Source organism: Vidua chalybeata, chromosome 7 (assembly GCF_026979565.1).
Source record: "Vidua chalybeata isolate OUT-0048 chromosome 7, bVidCha1 merged haplotype, whole genome shotgun sequence".
Classification (NCBI taxonomy): Eukaryota; Metazoa; Chordata; class Aves; order Passeriformes; family Viduidae; genus Vidua; species Vidua chalybeata.
The window spans coordinates 23,731,128-23,755,247 of NC_071536.1; the positions used below are offsets into that span (position 1 = coordinate 23,731,128).

Here is a 24,120-nt window from a genome sequence, read left to right on the forward strand (position 1 = left end):
GTCTTGTTTGTAAGGAATCAGGAAGCAGCTGTTCAAGGAGATGTACATCATCTTGAATGCAGAGCTGGTCATATTTGTCTTATGAGGGATCCCAGTGATGCCATGAGCAGAGAACCAGTAGTCATCATGACACCATTGGTGAAGTGGCCTTGAGAAATTCTTGTGGCAGGTGCTTCATGCACAGACCTACCAAAGTGGCTGTGTTTCTAGGCTCTAGTCTACCCTACAGCCCAAATGAGTGTGGAAAGCAGCAGCAAAGGATTCCCAGTTAAGTAAGGAGTCATCTGTAAACTTCACAAGAAGATTATACTAATCCAGTGACTGATGATTTAACAGGACAAACTGTGAGAATCTCTTTGGCAAAACAACTCCATCACAGTTGGCGTGATAGTCTCTTGAAAACAGATGAGAAAAAATTCCTGAGCAGTGTCCTGTTAATCTCAACTTCTCATCCACCTGGGACTCCATAGCTTTAATTTAACTGGTGAAAGCATAGCTACTTCTCCTAATGAGAACTGTACGAAATCTTAAATTAGTTGGGTAGCTGCAGAACCCCGGGAAGTTTGGAACAGCATGTACAGGGAGCAGTGGTGCCTTCCGGCTCTCTACAGAAAGCTGCGTGCATTTTGCTCAGCCAAGCAAACTGGAAGTTCCTGTGGTGAGGAGCCTTCTTACCATTGAAAACAATGAAAAGATGCCTGCTGCCAGGAGTAGCATTTTGATGCCAGATTTAATTCAAAATTGCACTTTGTTAATGCAACTTATAGTTAAAACTGTAATTCATAGCTTCTCGTTGCAGGAACTCACAGCTCACTGACCAGACTGGCTGTCCTTCTTTTGCTGTCTGTCCTGTCTGCAGCCCACTGGTGCTCCAGAGCCAATTGGGTGTTAACTGCTCTTTTATTACCCAGCTGTCATTGCCATAGTGCCCTTCTGGGGAAGTATGAGAGAGACGGGTGCTAAAATTAATTCCAAGATACTTAACTGTTGTTCTGACAAGTTGGAAAAGGACAAGAGCTTTTATTTGGAAATTGCAGTATCCCCTTGTTTTCCTTAAAAATGAAGCTTGAAATTTTTTTACGCCTGTTTGTGTGGGTAGATATACCTCAACCTGCTGTAAATTCGTGTGTGGTCCACAGCTTCTCATGCAGTTATCATTGTTTCCTTGCTATCTAGAGTTTAACAGCTCTCTCCTGGACAGTGTTGGCTCTGATGAAGACTCTGGGAATGAGGATGTTCTGGACATGGAGTATTCAGAAGCTGAAGCAGAGGAGCTGAAAAGAAATGCTGAGGTGTGATCCATGATTTCAAAAGCCAGCTGAGAAATATAGCTGTTCTTTATAGTCTTGAAGGTAGTTTTACAGAGCAGGTGTAGAGGCTAGAAAGGTATTTTATGTTCTAAAGTGAAAACATGGAAAAATTCTATATGTAAGTCTTACTGTGTTACTTTAATTACAAAAAAAAAAAAAAAAAAACCAAAGCAAAGCAAACAAAACCCCCCCCCCCAAAAAAAAAAAATTAAAAATCAGCTGCAGAGACCTGAGTTACTCTAAGATACTCTCTTTAACAGTATTGTCAGTGAATTCTAGAAGTAACATTTCCTGGTCAAGAGAGTATTAAAAAATAACTCATCAAAAGCCATTGAATAGAAAGAGCATGTTTCCTGTATGTAAACAGGGTGTTGTCCACTGACATTACAGTTGCAGGATGAGAATTTGGGCTACATATCTGGTATTAGCAGTTGAATCTGTGTACCATTATTAATGGTATGTCTTTGATATTTCAGAAGTAAGCTTGGTGTTCCTTTTTGGCTTTTCTGTTTATTTGCTGGATTAATTCTGACATCAGTGGAAGTTTCTCAGGAAGTGGTTGTTTGGAAAACTTTGCAGTGTAGAGCTCATGTCAGCATCTGTTCTGAGGTCAGAGAGGCTCCTTGGCGTGCTCTTTGGCTTGCTGATAGATTAAATACACATTTCCCACTTCTGGAAGGACTCCTTGTTTGGTGTGAACCAGGGTGTCTGTTTCTGTAATCCTTCATTGGTTTGCAGCTTTGAATACAGTAGCCAAAGTTGATATCTCAGGTATAATTCATCTTGTCCATAAGCTATGTGGGGGGAAAAAAGAATGCCTGAAAGCTTTAATTGTACTTTTTTTTTTTTTTCCCCAGACAGGAGAGCTTCCTCACTCCTATCGTCTCATCAGCATTGTCAGCCATATTGGAAGCACATCATCTTCAGGTAAAAGATGCCACATTTTATTCTTCATCTCTTACCTAGCTTGAAAAATTTGTAATACAGAATTGCCATAGAATAATTATTTATAGGGAAGAATTCAGCCAGCAAAGCAAATCTTCTGTCATGACTTGCTGATGAGGGAGCAGGCTGGGGGATATCATGGTGCCTGACAACAGCACACAGGAAACTTACAGTTTATGGACTCTGTAGAATTGCTTGTGCTTGTTACCAGCTGATTGAGGGACCGGGATCTTAAGGGTCTTTTAGCATTTAAATCTGACATTAAATCTGACACCAATGTCAGATTTAATGCTAGGTAGCCAGGGTACCTAGCTAACCAGTTCACTGGCTGAAGTGTAGCATAGAAAGATGTGCAGAGAAGTTATGTCTGCCCCATTCCCAGAAGTGTTCAAAGCCAGGTTGGATAAAGCTCTGGGCAGCCTACTGTAGTGGAAGGTGTCCCTGCCCATGGCAGGCAGTTTGGAACAGGGTGACGTTTGAGGTCCCTTCCAACCCAAACCATTCTGTGATTCTGTTGTTAAGGTCATTATATCAGTGATGTCTATGATATCAAGAAGCAGTCCTGGTTCACGTACAATGACCTGGAAGTCTCTAGAACTCTAGAGACCACCGTTCAGTGTGACAGAGACCGAAGCGGATACATCTTCTTCTACATGCACAAGTAGGTGTCTTGGGGAATGTTGGTCCTAGAAATTACCTGCTGCTTGTGAGGAAGGGGGCTTCTCTTCTTCCTCTGGTCCTCTGCTCGGATGAAAATGTCTCCAGAATGACAAAATTAAAGTGCTCGGAGTTCAGAGGTGTGGGATTGTATGTCAATAATACATACATGTTTTAACAAGTACATTAAATTGTACTTTAAGAATGGGATTCAGTGTCTCAGTGCATGTGTTCCACCAGGAATCATAATGGAGCTTGGGTTTTTCCCTTAAGTGCTGTGATATTTGTAAATGCTCTTGCCCCTGTTGTTGCAGCCATGGTCATCTCATGACACAGCCAAAATGAGATTTGTAGGTAGAAATGTTTTCAGGCACACAGAACTGAAGAAAGTTTGTGTCCTCATCTTGTGTGCTGCTGCTTGGAGATGTGAGATTAGACATATCTCTTTGCCAGAATTTGTAATGCTTGAGTTTGTGGAGTAAATCCAGTTGCTGATTCCCTCAGGGCTATCTTACGTAATGATTTGTTGTTGTACAAAATTTTCACTGTTGGTCTTTCCTTCTGTTCTAGAGATATCTTCGATGAGTTACTAGAAACAGAAAAAAATGCACAGCCACTTAGCATGGAAGTAGGAAGATCAGTTCGTCAGCCTCTGTGAAGAGTAAAACACCTTGTTCCTCCTGAGGAGCAAGGAAGATTCTGAACTTGTGCCAGCCATGCAGGAGTAACAAACAGCTCAGGGCCAAAACATGAGACAAAAGGTAGAAATACGGGACGCTCGGTTTGTTGAACCATCTGTGCAAGTCCTGGGCCTGAACTTTGTGTTTAAACCTTGACATCCAGAGCGCCCCTCCTGTGGTGAAATTTTCAATGTTTCTCAAATGATTTTGTCAGCATGGAGCCTTAAAGAGTTGTAACAAGCCACAAGACTACAGCTGCTCATAAACTGGTTTAAAAAATAGTGCAAAAAGAGACTCGACTTCAAAAGCCCATTCACCTGTGAGATGTGAGTGGCGAAAATTTACATATCACTTGGCGCTTTTGTTTCTTTTCTCCAAGAGCAATTTAAGCAATAGATTGTAACCTGGCGTGTGTTGTGTTAGTAATATTCACTGGAAAGCCAGATCACTGAGCAGGCTCTTGCCAGTCATCTGGCTAACAGGCATTTTGGAATCACTCAAGCTGATGCGTTGTGACATTCATGGGTTTGCAAGCACTCTGCGATTTACGTGCGGTTCCAGGAAACAAACTGTCGGTGCTGTGGAATGTATTGATACCTGGTGGCAGCTCTGTTGTTTTTTTACACCATTCACTGTCATCCTCATTTAGACGTGAGATTATACATGTGATTTCTTTTGTTTTACAAGTTCTGTTATTTCATTGCATTTTCTCCACGAGGTCGTTGCATCAGTGCCGTGTGGAGAGGCGAGATCTCTCGTTGGGTGTGCTGTGTTTCACGCTGGAGTTGTATTGCTTAGAGCTGCTCCGATGTGACTCTGGGAGAGATGAGTACCTGGAGCAAACAGAGCAGTGGCAGGAGGTGAGCGACAGTTCTGGGAGGGAAAGGATGTTCTGGCATTACCCTTCCTGTGCAGCACCTGGCACTTGCACTGCTCTGTGGTTGAACCGTGGTCTTGCCACGGTCTTGTGTTACCCCAGGGTAAGAGGCTTTGTACTGCAGCCATGTCTCCATTCTCCTCTTTGAGGAGTGCAAGAGTGCTCAAACTGTGAAACTAAACCAGGTGGAAAGCTTTCAGAAGGCCCTTGCTCAGCATTAACAGAACATGGTTAGGAAGAAGTGATGCTATCTGGCTGGGTTTAGAAGCATGATGCTCCTTTTATAGCTTGTTTCAGCAATGGGGGGAGAAGTCTATTAAGTTCTTTTTTTTTTTTCAGCACCTTTGCACTAATTAGGCAGGGGCAGATGTTTCCTTTCACTGACAGGTACTCATTTCAGAGAAGTTGTTGCTGTAAGCAGAGTAGTTGCTCTTGTTTTGGCCTCTAGTTCTGATTTTTCAGCCTGAGTTTTAGAGATTAAAGACTTCTTTAAGGAAAAAAAGGAAGAAAATCACCTTTTTTGCCATTGAGATAGTTTCTGAGCTTTTTAAACTATCATTAGGAGTTTCTCAGGAATAAATTGGCTGCAGCAAAGCAGACAAAACCATCGATTTGGGAGACAGCAGGCACCTTTCACGGGCACTTCCACACTGGAGTTTATCTCGGCAGGGTGTGTCACTGCCATCAGGGGCCTCTTCCCACTTGTGTGCAGCAGCAGCAAGTGACAGCATTGGTGTCCTCCCCACCCCGAGCACTTGGGGGACCCTGGTGTGGTGAAGACTGACGTCCCTCCCAGTCCCAGGTGGGACGAGCCCAGGGGCCCTGGTCACGGTGGCATCTTCCTGGTCTCTGAGCCAGCAGCAAAGGCTGGGTTGTAGACATGCCAGAGTGTTTATCTGGTGAGATGCAGCCCAAAGGGGGGTGTTAATTTATTACAAAGCATTATACTTTTCTATTCTCAATACTAATTTTGGTCGAATTCTGGGCGACGGGAAGAGGTGGTGACGTGGGAGTTGTCCTTTGAACTGATCGCCCTGCAAATGTGATGGACTGCTCCGTCCAGAGGGCAAACCTGTTTTCCCCAAGCACATCCTATGCTTGTGCTGTAAATAACTGGTATACCTGTAGTATCAGAAGTCAGCTCTGCTTTTTTGGGTGGCAAGGTTGTTTTTACAAGGCGCTGCACTCCAGCTAATTTATAATAAAAGCAAACATAGCCTGATTTTTCAGTGCAGTAACTTTTGTTTAAAACCAATTTTGTTTGGATCAAGGTGCAAAAGCTGATGCTTGAAAACAGTGTTCCTTGTTTTCTGAAAAGTTCTTGCTTGTTATTCTAGTCATTAAGAATTTGCACACATATACTATAATTTAAGCTTTTTTGTTTGGCATACAGCAGCTCAGTTGCACCTTCACCCGGGCAGGAGTGTCCACAGAGCCCCTTCCTTGCAGAAGCCAGCTTTTTCCCTGCCCAAGAGCAGGGGGGAGGATAAGGTGTGTAATTCTCAAGAGATGTGCTGCCCACCAGTTGTGTCATTCCCACTGCTCACGCTGTTGCAGCAGCAAGTTCAGTAAGCCCTTCCATGTGGGATACCTGTCCTTGGGTATAGGTAGGTGAAGCTTAGTCGTGGGCCCTGAAGGTGTACTAGCTCTTCCTCAGTTAAACATTTACCCACTTCTGAATCAACCTAGTTTAGTACAAGTGTGATTCAGCAGAGAAACTCAAGGAACTCCCATCCCTCTGTTCCTTTTGTTGCTTCATTGTCTGACTGCGATAATTTGGTCTTGATTTACACCTCTAATCTGAGAGGGGCAGAACTTTCGTGTCACTGAACTGGAGCTTGTGTACAGGTCCCTGGGGAGCCCTGGCCAGCAGGGCTGCACAAAGGGCCTTTGCAAAGCAAGGACTTTTCCCAACTGGAGCAGCAGAGTGGGACTGATGGGAGGAGAGCGCGGAGTTCTGCAACACCTGTGGCCTCAGCCTCGCCTTGCCCCTGCTCCGTGCAGCACAGATAAGATCGCTCGTGCATCTTCCTTCCTGTCCTGCATCTGAGGAAGGGCTGATTGCCAGCTCAGCACTTCCTGCTTCAGTTCACCCTGGCATGAGGCAGGTGGGGAACATCTTGGGGCTGGGAAAAACTCATCTGCTTTGTTTTAATGGAGCTAATTATCCCTGTAATTGCCCGCCAAAGAGAGAAAAAGGGGTGCAGGACCCCTGGCAGCTTCTGTCCATGTGGTTTGCTGCCAGACTCTGGCCTTGCTTCCTGCTGGCTTCTGCCTGCACCCTGACTTTCTGGTTCTTTACACTGTTGATGTGGAGCAGTGCTTTTCTCTGTGTTTTAGCAGACCTGTTCCTCTCTATTCTTTACAGTTTTTGCTCTTGGGTTCCCCCTGCCCGTTTTTAAATGATGTGTAGATAGATTTTTGTGAAATTAAAACCTCTTTATTAACCCTCTATTGATTTGGAATCTTATTTCTGCTGGCTCTTGATGGGCACTGCACCTCCACCTCCCCTTTTGTATTGGGACTTTGCTCGGTTGCCTGGGAACATCCTGTGTGTGCTTAGTGCCCCTCAGCACATGTCCATCCTGGCTCCACTGTGAGAGGTATATCCCCATGGGGGACACCTCAGTGCCTCTCAGCATCCCTGTAGAGCCCAAGTAGAAGGGAGATGCCCTCCTCCCCTCCTGGGTCCAAGGACAAGTAATCCGTGGTGTCTGTCCCCACAGGCAGTGTCCCCTCATTTACCTTTGGTACCACACGTATTTACTGCAGTTCAAGTGATAAGGCAGGGAGTGGCTCCAGCTGTATACTGGACCTTTAGCCCGGAGCTGCAGGTGCCTGGATGGGAGAGTCCTGGCTCCCTGGGCATGCCCAGCCTGTGCATCACCTCTGAGCACAGCAAGGTCAAAGGAAGGCCTCAGGGAAAAGGAGTTGAGGGTCCTCCCTTGTGCTGCTGGTGCCCAGTGAAGACATGTGTCTGTGTGCTAGCTCTTAACCAAGTAACGTGCACACCTGGGGCTGGGCCTTGGGGTTGGAGGGGAGAGACCACAGCCCTGTTTTTCAAACTTATTTTATTTACTAAAGAGCTGGGATTGTCCCTGTGCCCAGGCTCCTACCCTAGAAGAGTCCTTTGTCCTTCTTGAGCTTCTGTTGTTTCCACAAGGGCAGGCTGCTGAAGGCAGAGCGGCTCATGCCAAAAACAGCCTGGAAGTCCGCATTGGAGAGGTGGTCCTGGGGCCAGAGAAAGGAGGCTGAGCTGAAGAACTGGGAGGGGCTTTCCCTGTCTCTCCCTCCAGCATCCCCCTGGCCTCATCTTACCTCCTTCCTGCTGGGATCCACACCCCGGGGCAGGTCCTCGGCTGCGGTGTTCACCAGCACATCCAAGGGGAAGGTCTCCAGTTTGGCGGGGACAAGGGTGGTGGAGGCAGTGAAGACCTCTTGCCTGGATGTGAGCACCTGAATGGGGGGTGCAGAGTCACATCAGGGCCTGGCCCAGGGATGGAGGCACCAGGCTGGCTCCAGGTGTCTGCTCACTGAGGATCTGTGCTTGCAGCTCCTCCTATCACCTGCCAAGGGGACAGGAGGGCTTTCTGTGCCCCCACCCAGCCCAGCTGCCTTTCTCCTTGTGCCACTTACTGAGGTGAGCTGCCCAAGGCTGCTCTCATCACCCAGCTCAGCTCTCAGCGTCTCATAGGATTTCTTGTCCTGGGAAGGAGACAAAAGTGCTCAGCCCCTCAGCATGCCCAGGGGTCAGGCCAGCTGCTGCCCGCACCCTGGAGATGCTCCTGGGGCCAGACCCACAATCTGGTCCCTTCTGCAAAGGGACTCCCTGGTCTTTCAAGCTGCGCCCCCCATGACTCACGTCCCAGTTGAGAGGGTCCCAGGCCAGGAACCAGCCGGTGAAGGTGGGGGGCTCATAACCCTGCTTCACCACAATGATGGGGGTGTCAAGGTCACGCCCACTGGGGTGGCTCCGCAGGTACTCCTGTGCCATCACTGCTGCCGCCTCCTTCTCTGACTCATTGGCGCCTTTCCCAAGCCAGAGGAAAACCTGCAATAAAGTTACTGTGTTCACTGCTGGGGTGAGATGGAGCCCTCTGGGGCCCTGGTTGGAGGCACATGGCCTCTGTCCATGGGGAAGGACTCTGGGAGTCCATCCTCAGCATTCCCTCGAACAAGAAGGCCGGAAAAAAGCATTGTGGGACCACATATAGGCAGGTTTCCAGCCTCCCATCCCACCAACTGTGGCTGATGCAGGTCCTCCAACCACAGGAACATCAACTTGTGGGATCAAAGGCCTGTCCCATGCTCCACGCTCCCCTAGCTCACCTGGTCCCAGGTGTCTAGTAGGTAAACATCACTCTCCTCCAGGTCATCCTGGGTGAAGTCTATGATCTCTGTGGCCAAGAAGGTGCCTGTCTTGTTGGAGCACTCAAAGAGTCGGGGGGGCACAGAGGGGTTCTCCTCCTGCAGCCTGAGAGGGGTCAACATGATGGGAATGAGGCTCACCCTGCTGGGGGACTGGTGGCCCATCTTACCCCTGGCCATGGGTAGGGACAAGACTGGTACCTCTTGCTACTGGCATACTGGGACTTGCCCCCCAAGGCCAGCCAGAACTCAGGTGTCTCCTGTCCTTCTGCAATCACTGGCTTCTCCATCTTGGAGATTATGTCAGCCACAGTCTTGGCCATCTCACGTTCATCCCCACTGCAGCCCTGCCAGGCAAGCACAGCTGCTCCATGACTGGCCCAGGCCAAAGAGGAGGAAGAGGAGGTGGGGACAGTTGTCTTGGAGGTGATGACACCCGTGCCAGTGCCCAGCAGTACCCACCTTCCCATACCAGAGGTAGCAGCAGCTGGGGGTTTTGAGCACAAAGACATCATTGGAGTTGAGGGACGAGGCACGGACAGGCACCTCGAAGGCCTTGGTGTTGTACTCATTGGTGCCATGCACTTGGAAGAGGCGGGTGGAGGGTGTGGGCTCTGTGCTGCCTGCCCGTGACGTGCCACCCTGGGGGACAGGGACAGGAGGTCACCACTGCTACCACAAGCTCACTCACCTGCCCATGCCCCAACATCCCTGTGCTCACCGCATACACCACCATCTTGCCCTTGAAGATGGCCATCAGATGGGCCGGCTCCTTGCCCATGGTGACGCGGATCTGCACGGGCTCGTTGTTGTACTTCTGGTCCAGGGCGACGGCTTGGTAGGCAGAGGCGGCCAGCTCATCTGTGCTGGCTTGGCGGCCCTGGGCAGGGCAGAGGGGGCTCAGCACCCATCACAGCCCCCCTTGCCCTCTTGAGAAGTTCTGTTCCCAAGGGGCAGAGCACCCCCAATCCAGGGAGGTACAGCCCTGTTCCCCACCCATGGGGCAGTGACCTGGAGGTCTCACCTGCCAGATGTAGATGATGCGGTTCACCTTGGGCCCCACAAAATAGGTGTAGAGCACCAAGTAGCAATCCCCGCCATAGAAATGGCCCAGCCACTTCTTCTCTACAGGCACCAGCTCATTGTTCTCCACACGCCAGACCTGGTGGGACAGGGATATACTGCTGTCAGAGCTGGTGCATCCTCCTGCCCTGCAGACCCTGGACCCCACAGCATCCCCTGGTATACCAAAGGTGGTACCCGAGAGGGTCATACATTCTTCCATGGCCACCCTACCTCTACTTCTCCAGATCCATCATCCACCATCTTCTGCTGGGCAGCCATCTGGGGCTTGGCGTGCAGCGTGGTAGCGTCAAACTTCACCTGCTCCACCTTGGCTGTGGGGAAGGGCAGAGGCGTGAGCCAAATCCCTTCGGGTCACAGGAGCTCCCCACAGCCTGTCCATCCCAATCCAAGAAGTCCTTCCACGTTGGAAAGAGACACTCACCCACTTTGCCCACAGTGTGGGTCTTGCCCAACCCACTGGTCTGGTTGGGAACAGTCCATTTTTGGAAGAGCTGCCTGAAGATGGCCGACTCGGACCCATCATTCTCTGTTTCCACACTGGTGCTGTCTGGATAGTTCTTGGCTTTGATGAAGCCCTGGTGGGATCCAAACACAGAGTGTGGGCATGGAGTGCCTGGCACTCCAGGGAGCAGTCAGGCTATCGCATAACAAGCCCCTAACCCAGCACCCACCAGTGCCCTGCTCATCGCCTGCTGCTTCTCCTCCTTGTTGGCATTCTTGCCCTTCCAGACGAAGATCTTGATACCTCCTTGATCAAGAATGTAGCAGTCCTGGAAGAAGGAGCAACAACAGAAATTAGGACTTCAGGCAACTCCACCAAATTCAGCCTTTGAAGGATTAAAGCTGCCAAGGAAACTGGGCACCCCCAAGCATCCTGTGGGTAACAGACCTCGTGCAGGAGCATGTCTTGAGTTAGGGGTCGAACTGCCACTTCCTGTATGACCAGGTTTCCACTGGCGTTGGAGACACTGACAGGAGAAAAAGAGATGAAAAAAGGCTTAGAAACTGGGTTGGAAAACCCCTTCCCCATTACAGGGTTTAGTGGGGCTGTCCCCTCCCCATCCCCTTCCCCAACCAGATCACGACACAGGTAGTACCCAGGGGCCCTCTGGCTGTGCCATGGTGGCAAACTAGTTTGCAGCTTGCCCTGCCAGGCAGCTCACTCATGGCCACAAGGAGGGACAGAGGGGTCAGATGTTATGGGGCCACTGAGGCACATTGCCACAGCAACCAAAGGTGATGCTTGCACGAGCATCTCTATCGGGTACCAGTCCTCTTGGCAACTGGGATTCCTCTTGCTCCAATGGCACCCAAAGGACTTATCCCCACCCCTGCTGTAGCTTTGACCCTTCTTGGTGTCTGTCCATGGGGCTGGGAGTTGTGGGACATAGCAGAGATGGCTGCTGGCTCCCTCTGACACCATGGAAAATGCCCCGTGCATAACCCACCCCCTACAACTCACTGGTAGAGCTTGAGGGAGGATTTGAGTGTCTGGTCCACTTTGACATCAGGGATGGCCGGCTGGATGTCCCTCTTCTCACCCAGCACATGCTTAAGGACCTTCATGAGTTCTGGTGAGGCATCCTCATCCTCACCATCCACTACGCCCACCTTGGCACGGCCCCCACGTTCCCGGTCCCGGATATCCTTGGCCAGGGTCATCGCCTGCAGCCAGGGGAGAAGGGATAAGCCCACATGAGGGAGGGGGTGGCTGGTGACCTCCCTTCCTCCAGGAGGGGACCTTGGGACCCCCTGGCCATACCCTCAGCCTCTCGTTTCGGTTGCTCTCAGGGCCATTCCATTGGATGATGAGCTGGCCCAGGTCCAGCAGGAATACGTCTCCTCTGTTGAAGCTTTTCCAGCTCATCTCCACCTGCAGCAGGACGGATTGAGAAGGGTGGGTGTCAAGCAGCAGAATGCCTGGATCCCCATGGCTCTGCAGCCTCTCTCACTCAGGAACATAGGCCTCCAGCCTATATTCCTCCTCGCTACCCTGAGAGGGGCTTTCTGGGGAGCAGTTGCAAGGCAAGGCAGCATCATCCCACACCCACTGTGTGCCCTGCTTGAAGGCAGCTGTGTCTGGGGGGAGCTCTGGCCTGATTCCAATCCAGACTCCAACACATCCCATGACTCACCTCTCCTGCCACCACATTCTTCTTGCCCTTCACATGCAGCAGTCGCTGGACGTGGTAGGTGTTTGTCTCCACATGCTTCATGCCTGAGGCCACCCCGCCCTTCTTATAGCTGGGAGGGGACAGACATGGTGTCAGCCCTGGGTCCCCCTCCTCAAACCACTGGGGTCTCCCTCCCACCTCTGTGCACAGGGAGGTGTTCGGGGTACACACACGTGGTAACAGATAGATGGAGCCCAGCTCCAGATCCTCCTTCTTCCTCCCCCACCTCACTGAGACAGAGCTGTCCCCATCCCCACTGGGGATGTCTCCACAGGACCCCTCCCCACTGTCACCCACCACAGGAACAGGTCCCCAGGGGTGACCGACATACACGAGTCCCTGCTTGAAGTAGGCGCGGAAGGTCTCGCTCTCATGTCCCTGGGCCTCGCGGTGCTGCACGGCCACGGAGCCCAGGTGATCATCCATCTGGGTGGTGTAGATCGCGGCCGCCCCCTGCTCATCCTGGCTTGACTCCTTGCCCAGCCAGTAGTGGATGTCGTAGCTGAAGTTGCTCCCGGACTTGCGCGTCTGCAGGACACCGGTCCCCGCTAGAAGAGCCCCTGTGTCCCCAGGCCATGCTGGCCACAGACATCCATCCCTGCACCCAGCCCCCTGAGGGCAGAGCCCATTCCCAGTTCCTGTGTGACCCCTGACTGCCCTACCGACAGCAGGACGTAGCAATCCCCCTCGTAGAAGTTGCCATAGCTTTTGGTGGGCACAGGCACCATCTCCATGTTCTGCAGAAGGAAGGGAGACATCAGCCCTGGTGGGGAAACCCCCAGCCCAGCCCCATGCACCCCACTGCCCCCAGCACCAGGACCTGCTGGGTTTAGCCCTGGATGCTGCACTGAGAGCCCCAAACCCAAGTACTGAGGACACAAAGGGAAGATCTTCCCTCACAGAGACCCCCTTCCCCCAAGGCAGCGACAATGATGTGTCCCCATTCTCACCTCAATTCGCCATATCTGGATGCCCGGCGTGGTCTTGTTCAGGGTCCTGGAGACTTTGGCGCTGAGCTCCACCATGGTGACAGGTACCACAGGGACCTGCCAGCATTGGCAACACCCTCGTTAATGGCAGGCAGTGTCATTAAGAGCTGGGACACAGCCAACCTGCTGTGCCATCTGCTTCCCTGCTTGCTCTGCAGAAAGGCCAGCTGTAAACCCATCCTGTACAGAGCTGCACAGGGCAAGGGGACCCCAGCACCACGGTATCAGGTCTGTGGGCACACAGGTGGGGCTGCCATCCCCTCAGCTTGGTTGGCACCGCAGCTAATGAGTCCGTACCAGGGTGCAGGTTGGGAAGGTGCAGGGTCCTATAAGTGCCCCAGTGCTCTGCCCTGCCTCCAAGCATAGGACATGCAGTGCAGGGCACCCACAGCACAGCAGCTGCAGCTGGGTGACACTGCTGCACGGTGGCCTGTTCCTCCCCAGGACCAGCAGGAACTGGCCCTGCTCAGCCTTGTCCTGGCACGGCTTGGCATGAAATGGAACAGCATGACATGGCCACTGCTTACACACACAACACACATAGATACACACAAACTCACTGCCTGCTTCAGACTCCCTGCTTCCAAAACCCCCAGCAGATCCATGCCTCACCAGGGAGGGCACATCCTGGCTCCACAGGGGTGCTGAGTGCCAGTGCTGCCAAGGTTGTCCACAGCCATCTCTGCCAGGCTGATAGTGCTCCCCTCAAGCAGGCAGAGGGGTGAGTCAGGCAAAGCCACCCTGTGCTCCCTGGCTAGAGGCTGGCAGGGAATCCTAGCATTGCCCAGATGGGAGGTCTCTGCTTCCCAGCCCTGTGAGACCCCACCTGGCCCCACTGTGCTGCCCCACAAGCACCCACATCCCCTACCTCAGTCCCAGGGGAAGCATCTCCCATAGCACAGCCCCAAGATGGGGCTCAGGTGGATCCCCAAGCCCATCCCCAGGTTAACCTGATGCCAGGAGTGATGGTGGCCATAAGACATGCTGTCCACCCCATGCCCACCCTCCCCTCAACCTACCCCAACCCCTCACCTTCCCTGCAGAGCTGGGTGCACAGGTGAGCGTACCTAGGCGGAATGCTCAAGTGCCAGCACCCAGGAGACCTTTGTTCCCTCATGTCTCAGCCTTTGCTCACCATATAAGGGCAGGGACAGCCCAGAGTCAAGGTCCCCACAGCCCTCCAGGACTTTATGGCACCTAAGAGCCCCGTTACTCATGGGGTGTTTCCCCCCAGATGCTATTGCACCCTGCCCACAGGCTGGCTCTGCCCAGGGTGGTTCCTCTGCCCTCCCCAGGCCTCTTCCCCTCTTGGCCCCTGGTACTGAGTCCATGCTGATTTTTTTTTCTTTTGCACTCCACCAAGAAGTTCTATAAAGTGATAGCGATGGGCTGGACCAAGACACGTAGGCATCAGCCACAAGCAGAGGTGCCTTGATGCCATGGGGATGGTCTCTGTTCCTCATTCCCCAGACCCTAAAATCCCCAAACCCTCCCAGACATGGAGCACTAAGACCATGGAAATGGGGGTTTTTTTGTGCCTCCTCCCCCAAAAAAGGTTCCATGAAGTGACAGCAATGCAGCATCATCTTCCTGGGGCATCTCCGTCCCACCCCCTAACTGGCACATCACCACCCTGACTACGGGACTGTCCCCAGGCTGTTTCACACCCCAGCTGGAAGCCAGATCCCTGGTCACTCCTGGCTTTGCCTCCCTGCCTTCGGAGTCTCCACAGCCCCAAGATCCTCTTGGGAATGGAAAGGGGGTACAGACATGGGACATGGGGCTGGGGCCTGGGGAGACAGGACAGGACATGAAGTGGTGGCACGGCTAAGCCCTATGCTCTGTCCTATGCCCCTGGAACCCAGTCCCAAGGGTTGGTATCTGATGATGCCCTTGATGTTGGCAGAGAGAAGGGACTGAAGTGGCTCCCAGTCCCAAAGGTGGTCATAGGGAACGACCACGGCATCCACAAAAGTGGGAGAGGCAGGTGTCAGCAGCAGACAGGTCCCCGGGTCTCCTGTCCTGCTCTTAAGTCTTCCCCAGCCCTGCAGGATTGCTGCAGCTTTATCTTGGCTGCCCTGCTGAGCCAGCAGTCCTGGCCAGCAGCGCTGCGGGCATCCTGCAATCCTGGCCTGGCCTGGGCTGCAGCGAGCCCCAAATCCTGCCTGACAGTCCCCCCTGCAAGGATCCCCAAAATGATGAGACAGGCTGAACCAGAGCAGGGGCTGTGTTAGCCGCAAACAAGGGGGTGTTCTGATGCCACAGGGGTGGGCTCTGCTCTGCCCTCCACTCCCTTGGCTCCCAAACCCTCCAAACCCTGCCATCCAGCTCCTACCTCCTGCACCCCCCACGAATGTCCCCGCGGAGCCCTTACCTGGCTGCAGAACCCCCAGTGGGGCTGAGTTTGGGGTGGGGTGGAACACCCGGGTGGCCGCTGTCACCCTCTGCTCAGTGGCCGTGTCCCAGGGCAGAGTCTGTCAGTGTGGCACAGGGGTAGGGGACCCCTCGCAGGCCCCAGCGGGCTCACCCCCTCTCTGGGCCCCCCAGCCGGGCCACTAATGAACTCAGTAATTAGTGCAGCCATCAGGGAGGACAGAGATTTCATTAATGAGGGGAGGCACAGGGCCAATGAGGGCATGGGGGAGGGGGGCAGCTAAGAGACATTCTCCCCAGGAACCCAGTGCCTTCATGTTGGCAGCAGACCGCCTGGGATGGCAGGGAGGGGGTCACAAGTTGTCCCCCAGGTTCCCCCCAGTCTATATGTGGAAGGCCTGACACCTTATTTGGAGCAAACTCATTTGAAGTCTCAAAGCTGGGAGGGGGGCACAGGCCATGTTGGTAAATTTACCCTCTCCTTGTTAAGGGGCAGGATACCCATCCCTGTGGCACCAGGGGCCTTTTCCCAGGAGGAAGGGGGAGGGAGTTTGGATGGAGGTGCCAGGGCAGCCTGGGGGGGCTGTCCTCCAGTGTGAGGGTGTCCCCTTGGCACCAGGCAAGGGGTGGCACCTCAACCCTGCAGTCCGAGGGTGCTTCTCTGGCACTGACCTACAGCATGCCCCTCTCCCAGGGGACTCAGGGGATCCCGGGGGCTCCGTGTCCCCCTCACTGTGTGCAGCCCTAGCGACACACACGTGATGTGTACCCGTGCCCACACATACACACACTCAGGACTACACTTTCCAAGATGGTTTGACAGCTTTAATCACATGAAGGCACTTGGATCTGGTACCCCAGCCCTCCCCAGACCCCCATGCTGCCTCTGCATCCCCCAGACCTCCCAAGGGTGCCCAGGGCAGGGCCATACTCCTCGGACGCCGCAGCACCCACAGGCACTCGCTGGGCAGCGGCTGTGCTGGCGCCCTTTGACTTGTCTAATATAAAGTGCTGAGTTCAACCCTCCTGGCAGGGCAGGATGAGGCCTGGGGCTGGCAGGGATCCAGGGAGCTGTGCTGCACCAGCCCCCAGCACAGGGCAGCGGGTGTAGGTGGGGCTGGGGGGCCCCTGCTTACCCCCGGGAGGAGGGCAGTGCCGGCAGGAGCCGGCTGAACAGCACCGGAAAGCTAAAACCCTTCACACCCACCCCCCAAATACTGCCCCACTCCCTCACTCCCTTTGCTGGCACAGCGGTAAAAAGGCACCCATGATTTTTTGGGAAACCATTGCTTTTCCCTCTAAAAAGATATGAGGCATTGTCCATATTGTGACATTAAAAAAGGCCTGGCTGAGCTCAGCCCCCCCCAGAAAAACCCTCCCTGAGAGCCCCCAGATCCTCAAAGCTGGGGGACACCCTGGCACAAGTCCAACCCCACGGGGGTCAGGGTAACCCCAGGCTATAGGGGAGGCTGCAGTGTCCCCCACCCCCTCCCAGCTGGGGGACTGGGGCTGGGGTAAGGCTGGGAGGGGCACATTAAGGCTGGTATGAGGGTCCCTCTCTCCCAGGACTAGCAGCCTTTGGTGAAGCTGCAGATGGATATGGATTGGAGGGTGTGCCCCCCCCCACCACCACGGGAGGGGACTCTTCTGTTGGTGACTGGAGTGGCTCCCAGTGACACAGTATAACTGGAGAGGGGGGAGGCCACCTCACCCCCAAAATGAGAAGAAACCGAAGTTGGAGGGGGTGAGTAAGGACCCCCCCACCCCGAGGCACTCCCCTTGCAGGGCTAAGGGGGAACAGAGACTCGGTGTCCCAAGGCACGTGGGAGGCATTTGTGCCCAGGGGCTCAGCCCTGAGGCTGGGCTGCCCCTGCAAAACACAACCCCTAGGTGGGAGCAGCAGGCATGAAGAGAGGCAAGGACATGCCCCCCACGAGGTGGTCAGCTGCACCCAGGGCAGAGTTAAGGGTATGGTGACAGCCCTATGCACCAAGGCCAGTAAGACTCCCTGCGTTTTTTGGAGGGTGACAAGGTGTTACCTGTCCTGTAGCCTCGGCAGATAGAGGCCAAGGGCTGCCAGCCTCCCAGCAGGCAGTCTGGATGGAGGGATCCAGTCCTCCCAAAGGCAGTGGAAAGCAGCAGCTGCTGACCCCACCCCCCCTCCCCAGTCGGGGACAGAGGGGAAAAGGACCTGAGAACCGTTTTGTGGAGGGGGGACACAGGTTGGGGGGGAAGGAGGCAGGAGCTGGACAGTGGGGGAGGATGGGACCCCCTCAATAGGTCCTCAGCACAGCAAGGCCGTGGATCACCCATGGCCCCCCCTCTCTGAGAAGGGGGGCACCCAGCTTCCTGGTGGGGGCACCCACATCTCCCACCACCAGCAGGCACGGAGGGCACCCGCACCCACCGGGGCTGGGGAGGATGATGCGGGGCACACCGGGACCCTCCCTCCCCCAAAATAAGGCACCTGGCTCCCCCGGTGGTGCCCCTTCGCAGCACCCGGAGGGTGGAGGGGCCATTAGCTGTTAGTCCGCTGCTTCTTGAGCACTGCATACACGTCCTCCACCTTGCTGAGCCTCTCGAAGAAGGGCAGCAGGTCCAGCAGTTCCGTGTCTGCCATGTTATCGAACCAGGAGGCCACCGGCACCTGCAGGTGGCACAGGGGACAGAATGGCACAGGGGACAACGCTGAGAGAGGGTCCCTCACCACATGACCTCCACACGCCGCCCGGCCTTGCCCTGCGCGTACGTACAGCATTATCAGGGTGGAAGATGTAGGATGCGGGCGAGTTGTCCACGATGATGATTCGGCGCAGGTCACGGCCCAGGCGGCTTAGGTCCTTCACATAGTTGCCGCGATGGAAAACACAGGATTCCCGGAAAAGGCGCGCCCGGAAAGCCCCCCATTTATCCAGCAGATCAGCCACAGGGTCTGCATACTACAGGCACAGGAGGGGGATTATTATGACACATCACACCACCCTGCCCAACGCACAGTGACAATGGCATCCAGCTCTCCACTGGTGCCAGGTCTCACTGTGCCTCAGTTTCCCTGGGCAGTGCCTTGCAGGGACAGGTAGGGAGGCTGCCCAGTACTGGTGCTGCCTGTGGGTACACAGGGGACAAGAGGCCAGTGATGCCTGCAGGTGGGCATGCAAGGGAGCTGTGCCACTCTAGGGGTGTCTGGGAAGGGCTGGGCGATGCCAGGGCAGGTCAGGGGCACCCACCTTGGCCAGGCTGGCAGTGAAGAGCACACACTCGAAGAGCTCGCCCATGCGCTGTAGGAACTCGTCCACGTGCGGCCGCTTGAGCACGTACACCTGCGGGCACGGACAGAGGGCAGCGCGCTGCTGGCACCGGCCGCGGCTCACCCAGCGCCCCCATGTCCTCCCCAGGGGACGCCTGCGACTCCACACCCAGCCAGCGAGCAGCTCCCTGGCCACACCTCTCGGGAGCTGCCCGTGTGGGCTGGGGGATGCCACAGCCCCACAGGAATGTCCAGGGTGAAGTGTCTGGCCGGCTCCAGAGCCAAGTAACCGAGAACAGGCTGACTGCCCAGACCACAGCCTATCCTGGATTACTTGAAACTGGGGCTGGCCACTGCAGGAGGGCAGCATGCCAGGACACCCCTCACCTCCCTGCCCTGCAAAGGAGAGGGGCACCCACCTCTGCCCTGCAATGTGCCAAAGCTGGCACCTGATACTCCCATTACCCCTTGGTGCAGAGCACTGGGATGGCTTCCAGTCCTCGGGGAAGTGGAACAATGCCCCCCTCCCACCAGGCACCCACCCTGCTGTTACCTGGTGCATGATGCCATCGATTTCCACAGGAATGATGAAGTCTGCGTTGTTCACTGGCTGGGGAAGGGCACACCAGGATGAGCACTGGGCATGCCAGGCACCCCCTGCCCAAATGCTGCCTGCTCTATGCTCACTACGCACCCCTGCCAGCCCAGCAGCCCCCTCACAGGGACACCCCAACCGACCCAGCCAGGCTGTGCTGGGTGCTGGGCATCACTTTGTGGGAAAAGGGTAGCAGAGCGGGTAGGGGAGCATGTGGGGGAGAGGTGTGGGGTGGGCCAGGGTATCCCCCACCTTGAAGGAGCTGTGTACCAGGGTCTCATCCAGGTCGATGACCACGCAGAGCTTGCTGGCGTCCTGTGGCTTGATCTCGGGCAGCAGGTGCTTGACAGCAGCCTGCAGCAGGGGGACACGGGTCAGCAGGGTATCCACAGGGTGGCCAGAGGGGGCACTGGGAGAAGTGACTGTTCACCCCCCCAGTCCTGGCCACACTGGGGAGGAGCAGGGGATGGTAGCCCATTGTTCCAAGCTGGGGTGTGGGGTTACCTTGGGCAGTGCCCCGTTCTCCTCCACCAGCAGCGGTGCGCCGGTGGTGCCAGTGCAGGGCTCCCCTTCATCGCGGCACAGGCAGCAGAAGAGGGACTGGAGAATGCTGCGGCTTCGAGGCTTCTTGGCAGGGGTCTGGGTACCTGCGGGAGGGCAGAAGGGGGTGAGGGGTACCCCGGGGTACTCCCAGCACAGCGCTGGGGGCGAGGTGAGCCATGTTTGGGTGTTGTCCCAGAGCCCCCGTGCCCTTATCAGACCCCGACACCCATCCGGTCGGCCTTCCTGCCCTGCCAAGCAACGGTGCCAGGGCAGCGTCGCTGACACGAGCGCTTGGTGACCACCCAGTCCCTCACCCGGCACATCCCATTCCACGAGTGGCCCCCGTGGGCCCCCCTGCGTGGCCAGAGACCCTACAGCAGGGCGCTGGGCTGAGCGCGGGGGCAGCCGTGGGTTCGGGGCTGTCCCGCCCGGGGGGCACAGCCCCACTCGGGGGGGCGGGGGGGGACATGGGGGCGGGGTCTCTCCGAGGAAGGCGGGGCTTACGCCCGTTCTTTTCCCCGCCTCCAGACAACTCCCTCGTCTCATTGGCCGACTCGAGTGCACCGGAGGCGAGAGGCCAATCAGGACGAAGCGCCCGCCCCTGGGCGCCGTTCCCGCAGCCCCCATTGGCGGAGCGAAGGGAAACTGAGGCAGAGGGGTTGCCCCTGCTCACCCCGTGCCCCAGGGGCAGCGCGACGGCTCCAGCGGTCCTACCGCTCCCGGGGCCGGGTCCTGCCGCGGCCCGGGCCGGGGCGCACCCCGCCCTGGCTGTGCCCCTCTTCAGACGAGCCAGGGCCCCGAGCCCTGTAGTGGGGAGCCCGTAGAGCAGGAGCTCCCCCCACTGGGGACGGGGCCCGTTCCCACGTTTGCTCCTCCCGGCCCTGGTAGCTTCCCAGTCGGGGAACACGAGCATCGGCCCCCGACAAACCCCCTTCGCGGGGTGAAGGGGACGCGGGGAACGGGATGCTGGCATGCAGCAGGGCGCTCGGCTCCCTTCCTGCCTCAGTTTCCCCGCCGGCGCTGAGCGCACCTCTCGCCCGGCTCCGGAGGAAACAGCGCAGATAATCCGAGCAACGCCCCGAGCCTTCCAGGGCACCGTCGGGCTCCGAGGGCCCGGACCGCGGCCCCCCGCGCCCGGGCGGGTGCAGACAGCCCCGCTCGCTCCGAGCTGCAGCCCCAGCGCATCTCCCCAGCCCTCGGCAGCGGGATGCAGGGGGGCGGGCTGAGGCGGCGCGCAGCTCATCACACCCTCCGGGAGCAGCCCCCACAGGCCCCCAACCCCCCAGGGACCTCCCCTTCTCCCGCACAGGAAGGGGGTGAAGGGGAGTGAAATCCCCCTCCGCGTTACCTTTCTCCTGAAGCGGGGCGCTCCCCTCCTCCCTGCTAACCTGGGCGATGATGGACTGGTGCTCCATGGGCTCCGGGGAGGGGGGGTGGGAGGGGGCGGCCCCCCCGGCGCGGCCCCCGGGGGGGGAGGCGGGGCGGGGGCCGGCGGCGGCGCGGGGCGGCGGGCGCGGGAGCGGCGCCGCGGAGGAAACTTTGTTACAACATGGAGTTTCCTCCGCCCGGGCTGGGGCTGCAAACATGGATCCCGGGCGCGGTTTCAAGGAACCCCTTAAAAGGGCAACGACGGCGGGGGGGGGGGGGCCCTCCTCCTTCTCCCTCCTCCTCCTCCCTCCTCCCGGCACCCGCGCCGCCCGGGAAGAGTGGGGGTCCCTAGGAGGGACACCCCCCTTGTTTCATGGTGACCGTGCAGCGATCCCCGACACGCCGCCGGGCTGTCCCACACTCCCCCGCCCCGAGTGAGAGACCATGGAGAGGGGATCAATCCTGCTGTCGCCCCGCATCCAGCTGGCAGCCCGGGGATCCCTCTGCAGCTGCCCCCGGCATATGTCCACGTCCCGCCATGCTGGGTGTCCCCTGGAGCAGGACCCTGAACTAGCGGCTCAAGGCTGGGGGGTCCCCATTACCCCCCGAGGGCACATCCCGCATTGCCTGCCCTGGCCAGCCGTGCGGGACAACGGGTGCTGGGGGGCTGCACCAATAGCCGCCGCTTTTTTCTATCGTTCTTTCTCCTGCGATCCCCCAATTATTTGGCCAATTAGTAAGTCCTATATTATCAATGCATATATTTTCCCCTACGATTCCTTCCCTCCTGCCTTCGGCGGGGAAACGGGGCTGTTTCCAGGCGCTTTCTGAAATGCGACTCTTGACAGGAGCTTGTGGATGGCACAAGTCTCTCAGAGGAAATCCGCCCCCCAAGCCCCTCGAGTGTAGCCTCCTCCAGCCCCCTCCCCTCGCCAGCCCTGCGGGGCTCTGCCGGGGCAGCCTCTCACCGCCGTGCCCCCCAACCCCGCCCAGGCAGCGTCCGGCCCTGGAGGGGCCATGTCCCGGTCACCACCGTCGCCACCTCGGTGGCAGGAGATGCTGTGCGCTCTGTCAGCGCTGCCTCGAGGGTGCAGCAGGTTGGAAATTTCCCATCTGAGCTCATTTGAAATCTTTCCACCTCTCCCACCTGCGGTTTGGGAGCTTCGGGAGGTGAGATCGCCTCTTCTGGCCCAGTAGGGACGTGACACGTGCACAGAGGTGACCGCGCTGGGGAATGGGGTCCGGGACTGGGAGGTGCCCCCACAGGGAACTGCGATGCTGCGGGGCTGCCGGAGCTCTGGCACTACAAAAGCCGATTTCCACCTGCAGTTCCCGCACTCTCAGCTCCACGCGGAACATCCCGGCACCACGTGCCCCTGCGGAGCCGTGGCAGGGACTGTTGGGAACAGGGACACTACATCCTGCCACCCTCTCCGCCGGTTCTGACGGCAGGCAGATGTCGTGCTTCAGTTTCTCTGCCCGTCCTCAGTACGGCAGCCGCCTCCCACATCGGGCAGCCACCGCTGTCTCCTGGCCCAGCAGGAGGAAAAGGAAGAACGAGGCTGTGATTCCTCTGGTCTCTATTTTGGGCTGATCTCTGTGCTCCTTTAGCCCAGGTGGAACTGGGTAGGTAGGATGTCTGCCTCGTCCCCAGCATCTGGCTGGGCTGGGCTGCTGGGGGATGCTGCTTTCTGTGGGGACAGCTGCAGAAGCCACACACTTGTCCCCTGCAGGACCCCTGTCCCTTCGGCTACATCCTCCTCTCCTCCTCCTCCTCCCTCCCTGATGAGTCCAGACAGGCCCTGTTAATTCTCCAGTTAATGCAATTAGAAAAGTCTCCGGGCCAATGCCTGCAGCGATAGCTGGAGCACCACTTCCAGTTCCACTGCCTGCCTGGGGGCAGATTGAGCTGGGGAGCTCAGGGAGACGCTGTCCCTGTCTTGGGGCTGTGGGACAAGCCCAGGCCAGGAGTAGGCAGAGCCCAGCTGGGCTGTTTGGGCTGCAGGGTACGGGCACAAGGCAGAAAAGCATCAGGCTACACTCAACCGGGCACTCAGGGACCCTTCTGTCCCACCCCACTGCTCCTGTACTGGGGTCCTGGATGATTCCCCCTATTCTCCAACCCAGCGCTGGCCTTGGGAGCTCTGCCCCACAGCCAAGGGACCACAGAGAGAGGTCTTGGAGCAGGACACTTCCTCCTAAGGGTAGGCTGGAGGCAGGTGTCCCTGGGCTGAGGGTGCTCTGGGTTGCAGGCTCCAGCTGGAGAACACCAAATCCCACAGGCATAACCCTGCAGACCCCAGTCCCTCCAGCCTTTTGCCTGCTGAGGACCATCCCGATGCCCCCCGTGCCCCTTGGTGACCTCGCCCCAAGGCTTGTACCCCCGGGCAGGTGCACCCCGAGCTAGGGGCGTCTCCTGCTGCTCTTCCTGTGGCTCGGGCCGGCTGCGCCCCCGGAGGAGGGGGGAGTCCCCGCCTTTCAGTGGGCCCCACCGCGCTGGCCCCTCCTTCAAGCAGCCAGAGGCCGGGCCAACGCGGAGGCGGGGGGGAGGCACCGCCCCACCCCGTCCGCCATCGCCCTTTTAAGGAAGGGGACATTCTTCACATAAACAAGCGCGGCCCCCGGGAGCGGAGCGGGGGGGGGTGTCCCTTCCCGGAGTGGGGGGCACGGCCTGGGAGGGGTGTCCGGCCCCCAAAATTCCACCTCCACCAGCCGGCCGGCGGGGTTCGGAAGTGGGATTTTGGGGTGGGGGGGGGTCCTGGGGAGAGGGGGGAGCCTTGAAACAGCCAGGGAGCGTCTCGCAAGTGCGGACCGCGGCGGGGGCCGAAGCGCGCTGGGACCCCCCCACCCGCGGTGCGGGGCCGCGGAGGGCCCGAGTGGCTTCGCATCCGCATCCGGCGGTACCGGC

The 24,120-nt window shown here is 56.8% G+C and overlaps 3 protein-coding genes across 3 annotated transcripts in view; 1 reads left to right on the plus strand and 2 right to left on the minus strand.

Annotated features, from left to right (window-relative positions):
• Positions 1–6,921, plus strand: part of USP37 (ubiquitin specific peptidase 37) — a 33,326-nt gene extending 26,405 nt beyond the window's left edge. The window contains exons 21-24 of the mRNA XM_053947864.1: positions 1,177–1,292; positions 2,168–2,237; positions 2,778–2,916; positions 3,483–6,921. Coding sequence (XP_053803839.1) covers positions 1,177–1,292; positions 2,168–2,237; positions 2,778–2,916; positions 3,483–3,570 — 413 coding nt within the window. The 3' untranslated portion in view covers positions 3,571–6,921. The remainder of the gene's footprint in view (positions 1–1,176; positions 1,293–2,167; positions 2,238–2,777; positions 2,917–3,482) is intronic.
• Positions 6,922–7,561: 640 nt separating this feature from the next.
• Positions 7,562–13,135, minus strand: VIL1 (villin 1). The gene is made up of 19 exons (XM_053947514.1): positions 13,048–13,135; positions 12,760–12,834; positions 12,429–12,625; positions 12,059–12,167; positions 11,686–11,796; positions 11,386–11,588; positions 10,813–10,891; positions 10,595–10,693; positions 10,345–10,498; positions 10,134–10,234; positions 9,862–9,999; positions 9,559–9,717; positions 9,300–9,479; positions 9,039–9,184; positions 8,799–8,943; positions 8,332–8,520; positions 8,106–8,174; positions 7,788–7,925; positions 7,562–7,700 (listed from the first exon to the last, which is right to left on the minus strand). The coding sequence occupies exons 1-19, from the start codon at positions 13,120–13,122 to the stop codon at positions 7,587–7,589; spliced, it is 2,481 nt and encodes an 826-aa protein (XP_053803489.1). The 5' UTR covers positions 13,123–13,135; the 3' UTR covers positions 7,562–7,586.
• Positions 13,136–16,272: 3,137 nt separating this feature from the next.
• CTDSP1 (CTD small phosphatase 1) lies at positions 16,273–21,341 on the minus strand. The gene is made up of 7 exons (XM_053948251.1): positions 21,193–21,341; positions 19,806–19,948; positions 19,554–19,655; positions 19,260–19,316; positions 18,687–18,779; positions 18,213–18,398; positions 16,273–18,106 (listed from the first exon to the last, which is right to left on the minus strand). Exons 1-7 carry the CDS (start codon positions 21,257–21,259, stop codon positions 17,978–17,980), a joined length of 777 nt encoding a protein of 258 aa, XP_053804226.1. The 5' UTR covers positions 21,260–21,341; the 3' UTR covers positions 16,273–17,977.
• Positions 21,342–24,120: the final 2,779 nt, after the last annotated feature.

Excerpts from the sequence above, each read along its gene's own strand:
- VIL1 (XM_053947514.1), bottom strand. The coding sequence starts at position 13,122 with ATGGTGGAGCTCAGCGCCAAAGTCTCCAGGACCCTGAACAAGACCACG. Across the intron at positions 10,499-10,594 it reads AGGCGATGAGCAGGGCACTG|GGCTTCATCAAAGCCAAGAA; the intron begins GTGGGTGCTGGG and ends GGATCCCACCAG. Across the intron at positions 9,718-9,861 it reads GCATCATCTACATCTGGCAG|GGCCGCCAAGCCAGCACAGA; the intron begins GTGAGACCTCCA and ends TGCCCTGCCCAG.
- CTDSP1 (XM_053948251.1), bottom strand. The coding sequence starts at position 21,259 with ATGGAGCACCAGTCCATCATCGCCCAGGTTAGCAGGGAGGAGGGGAGC. Across the intron at positions 19,949-21,192 it reads CGCCCCGCTTCAGGAGAAAG|GTACCCAGACCCCTGCCAAG; the intron begins GTAACGCGGAGG and ends GCCCTCCCGCAG. Across the intron at positions 19,656-19,805 it reads AGAACGGGGCACTGCCCAAG|GCTGCTGTCAAGCACCTGCT; the intron begins GTAACCCCACAC and ends CCCCTGCTGCAG.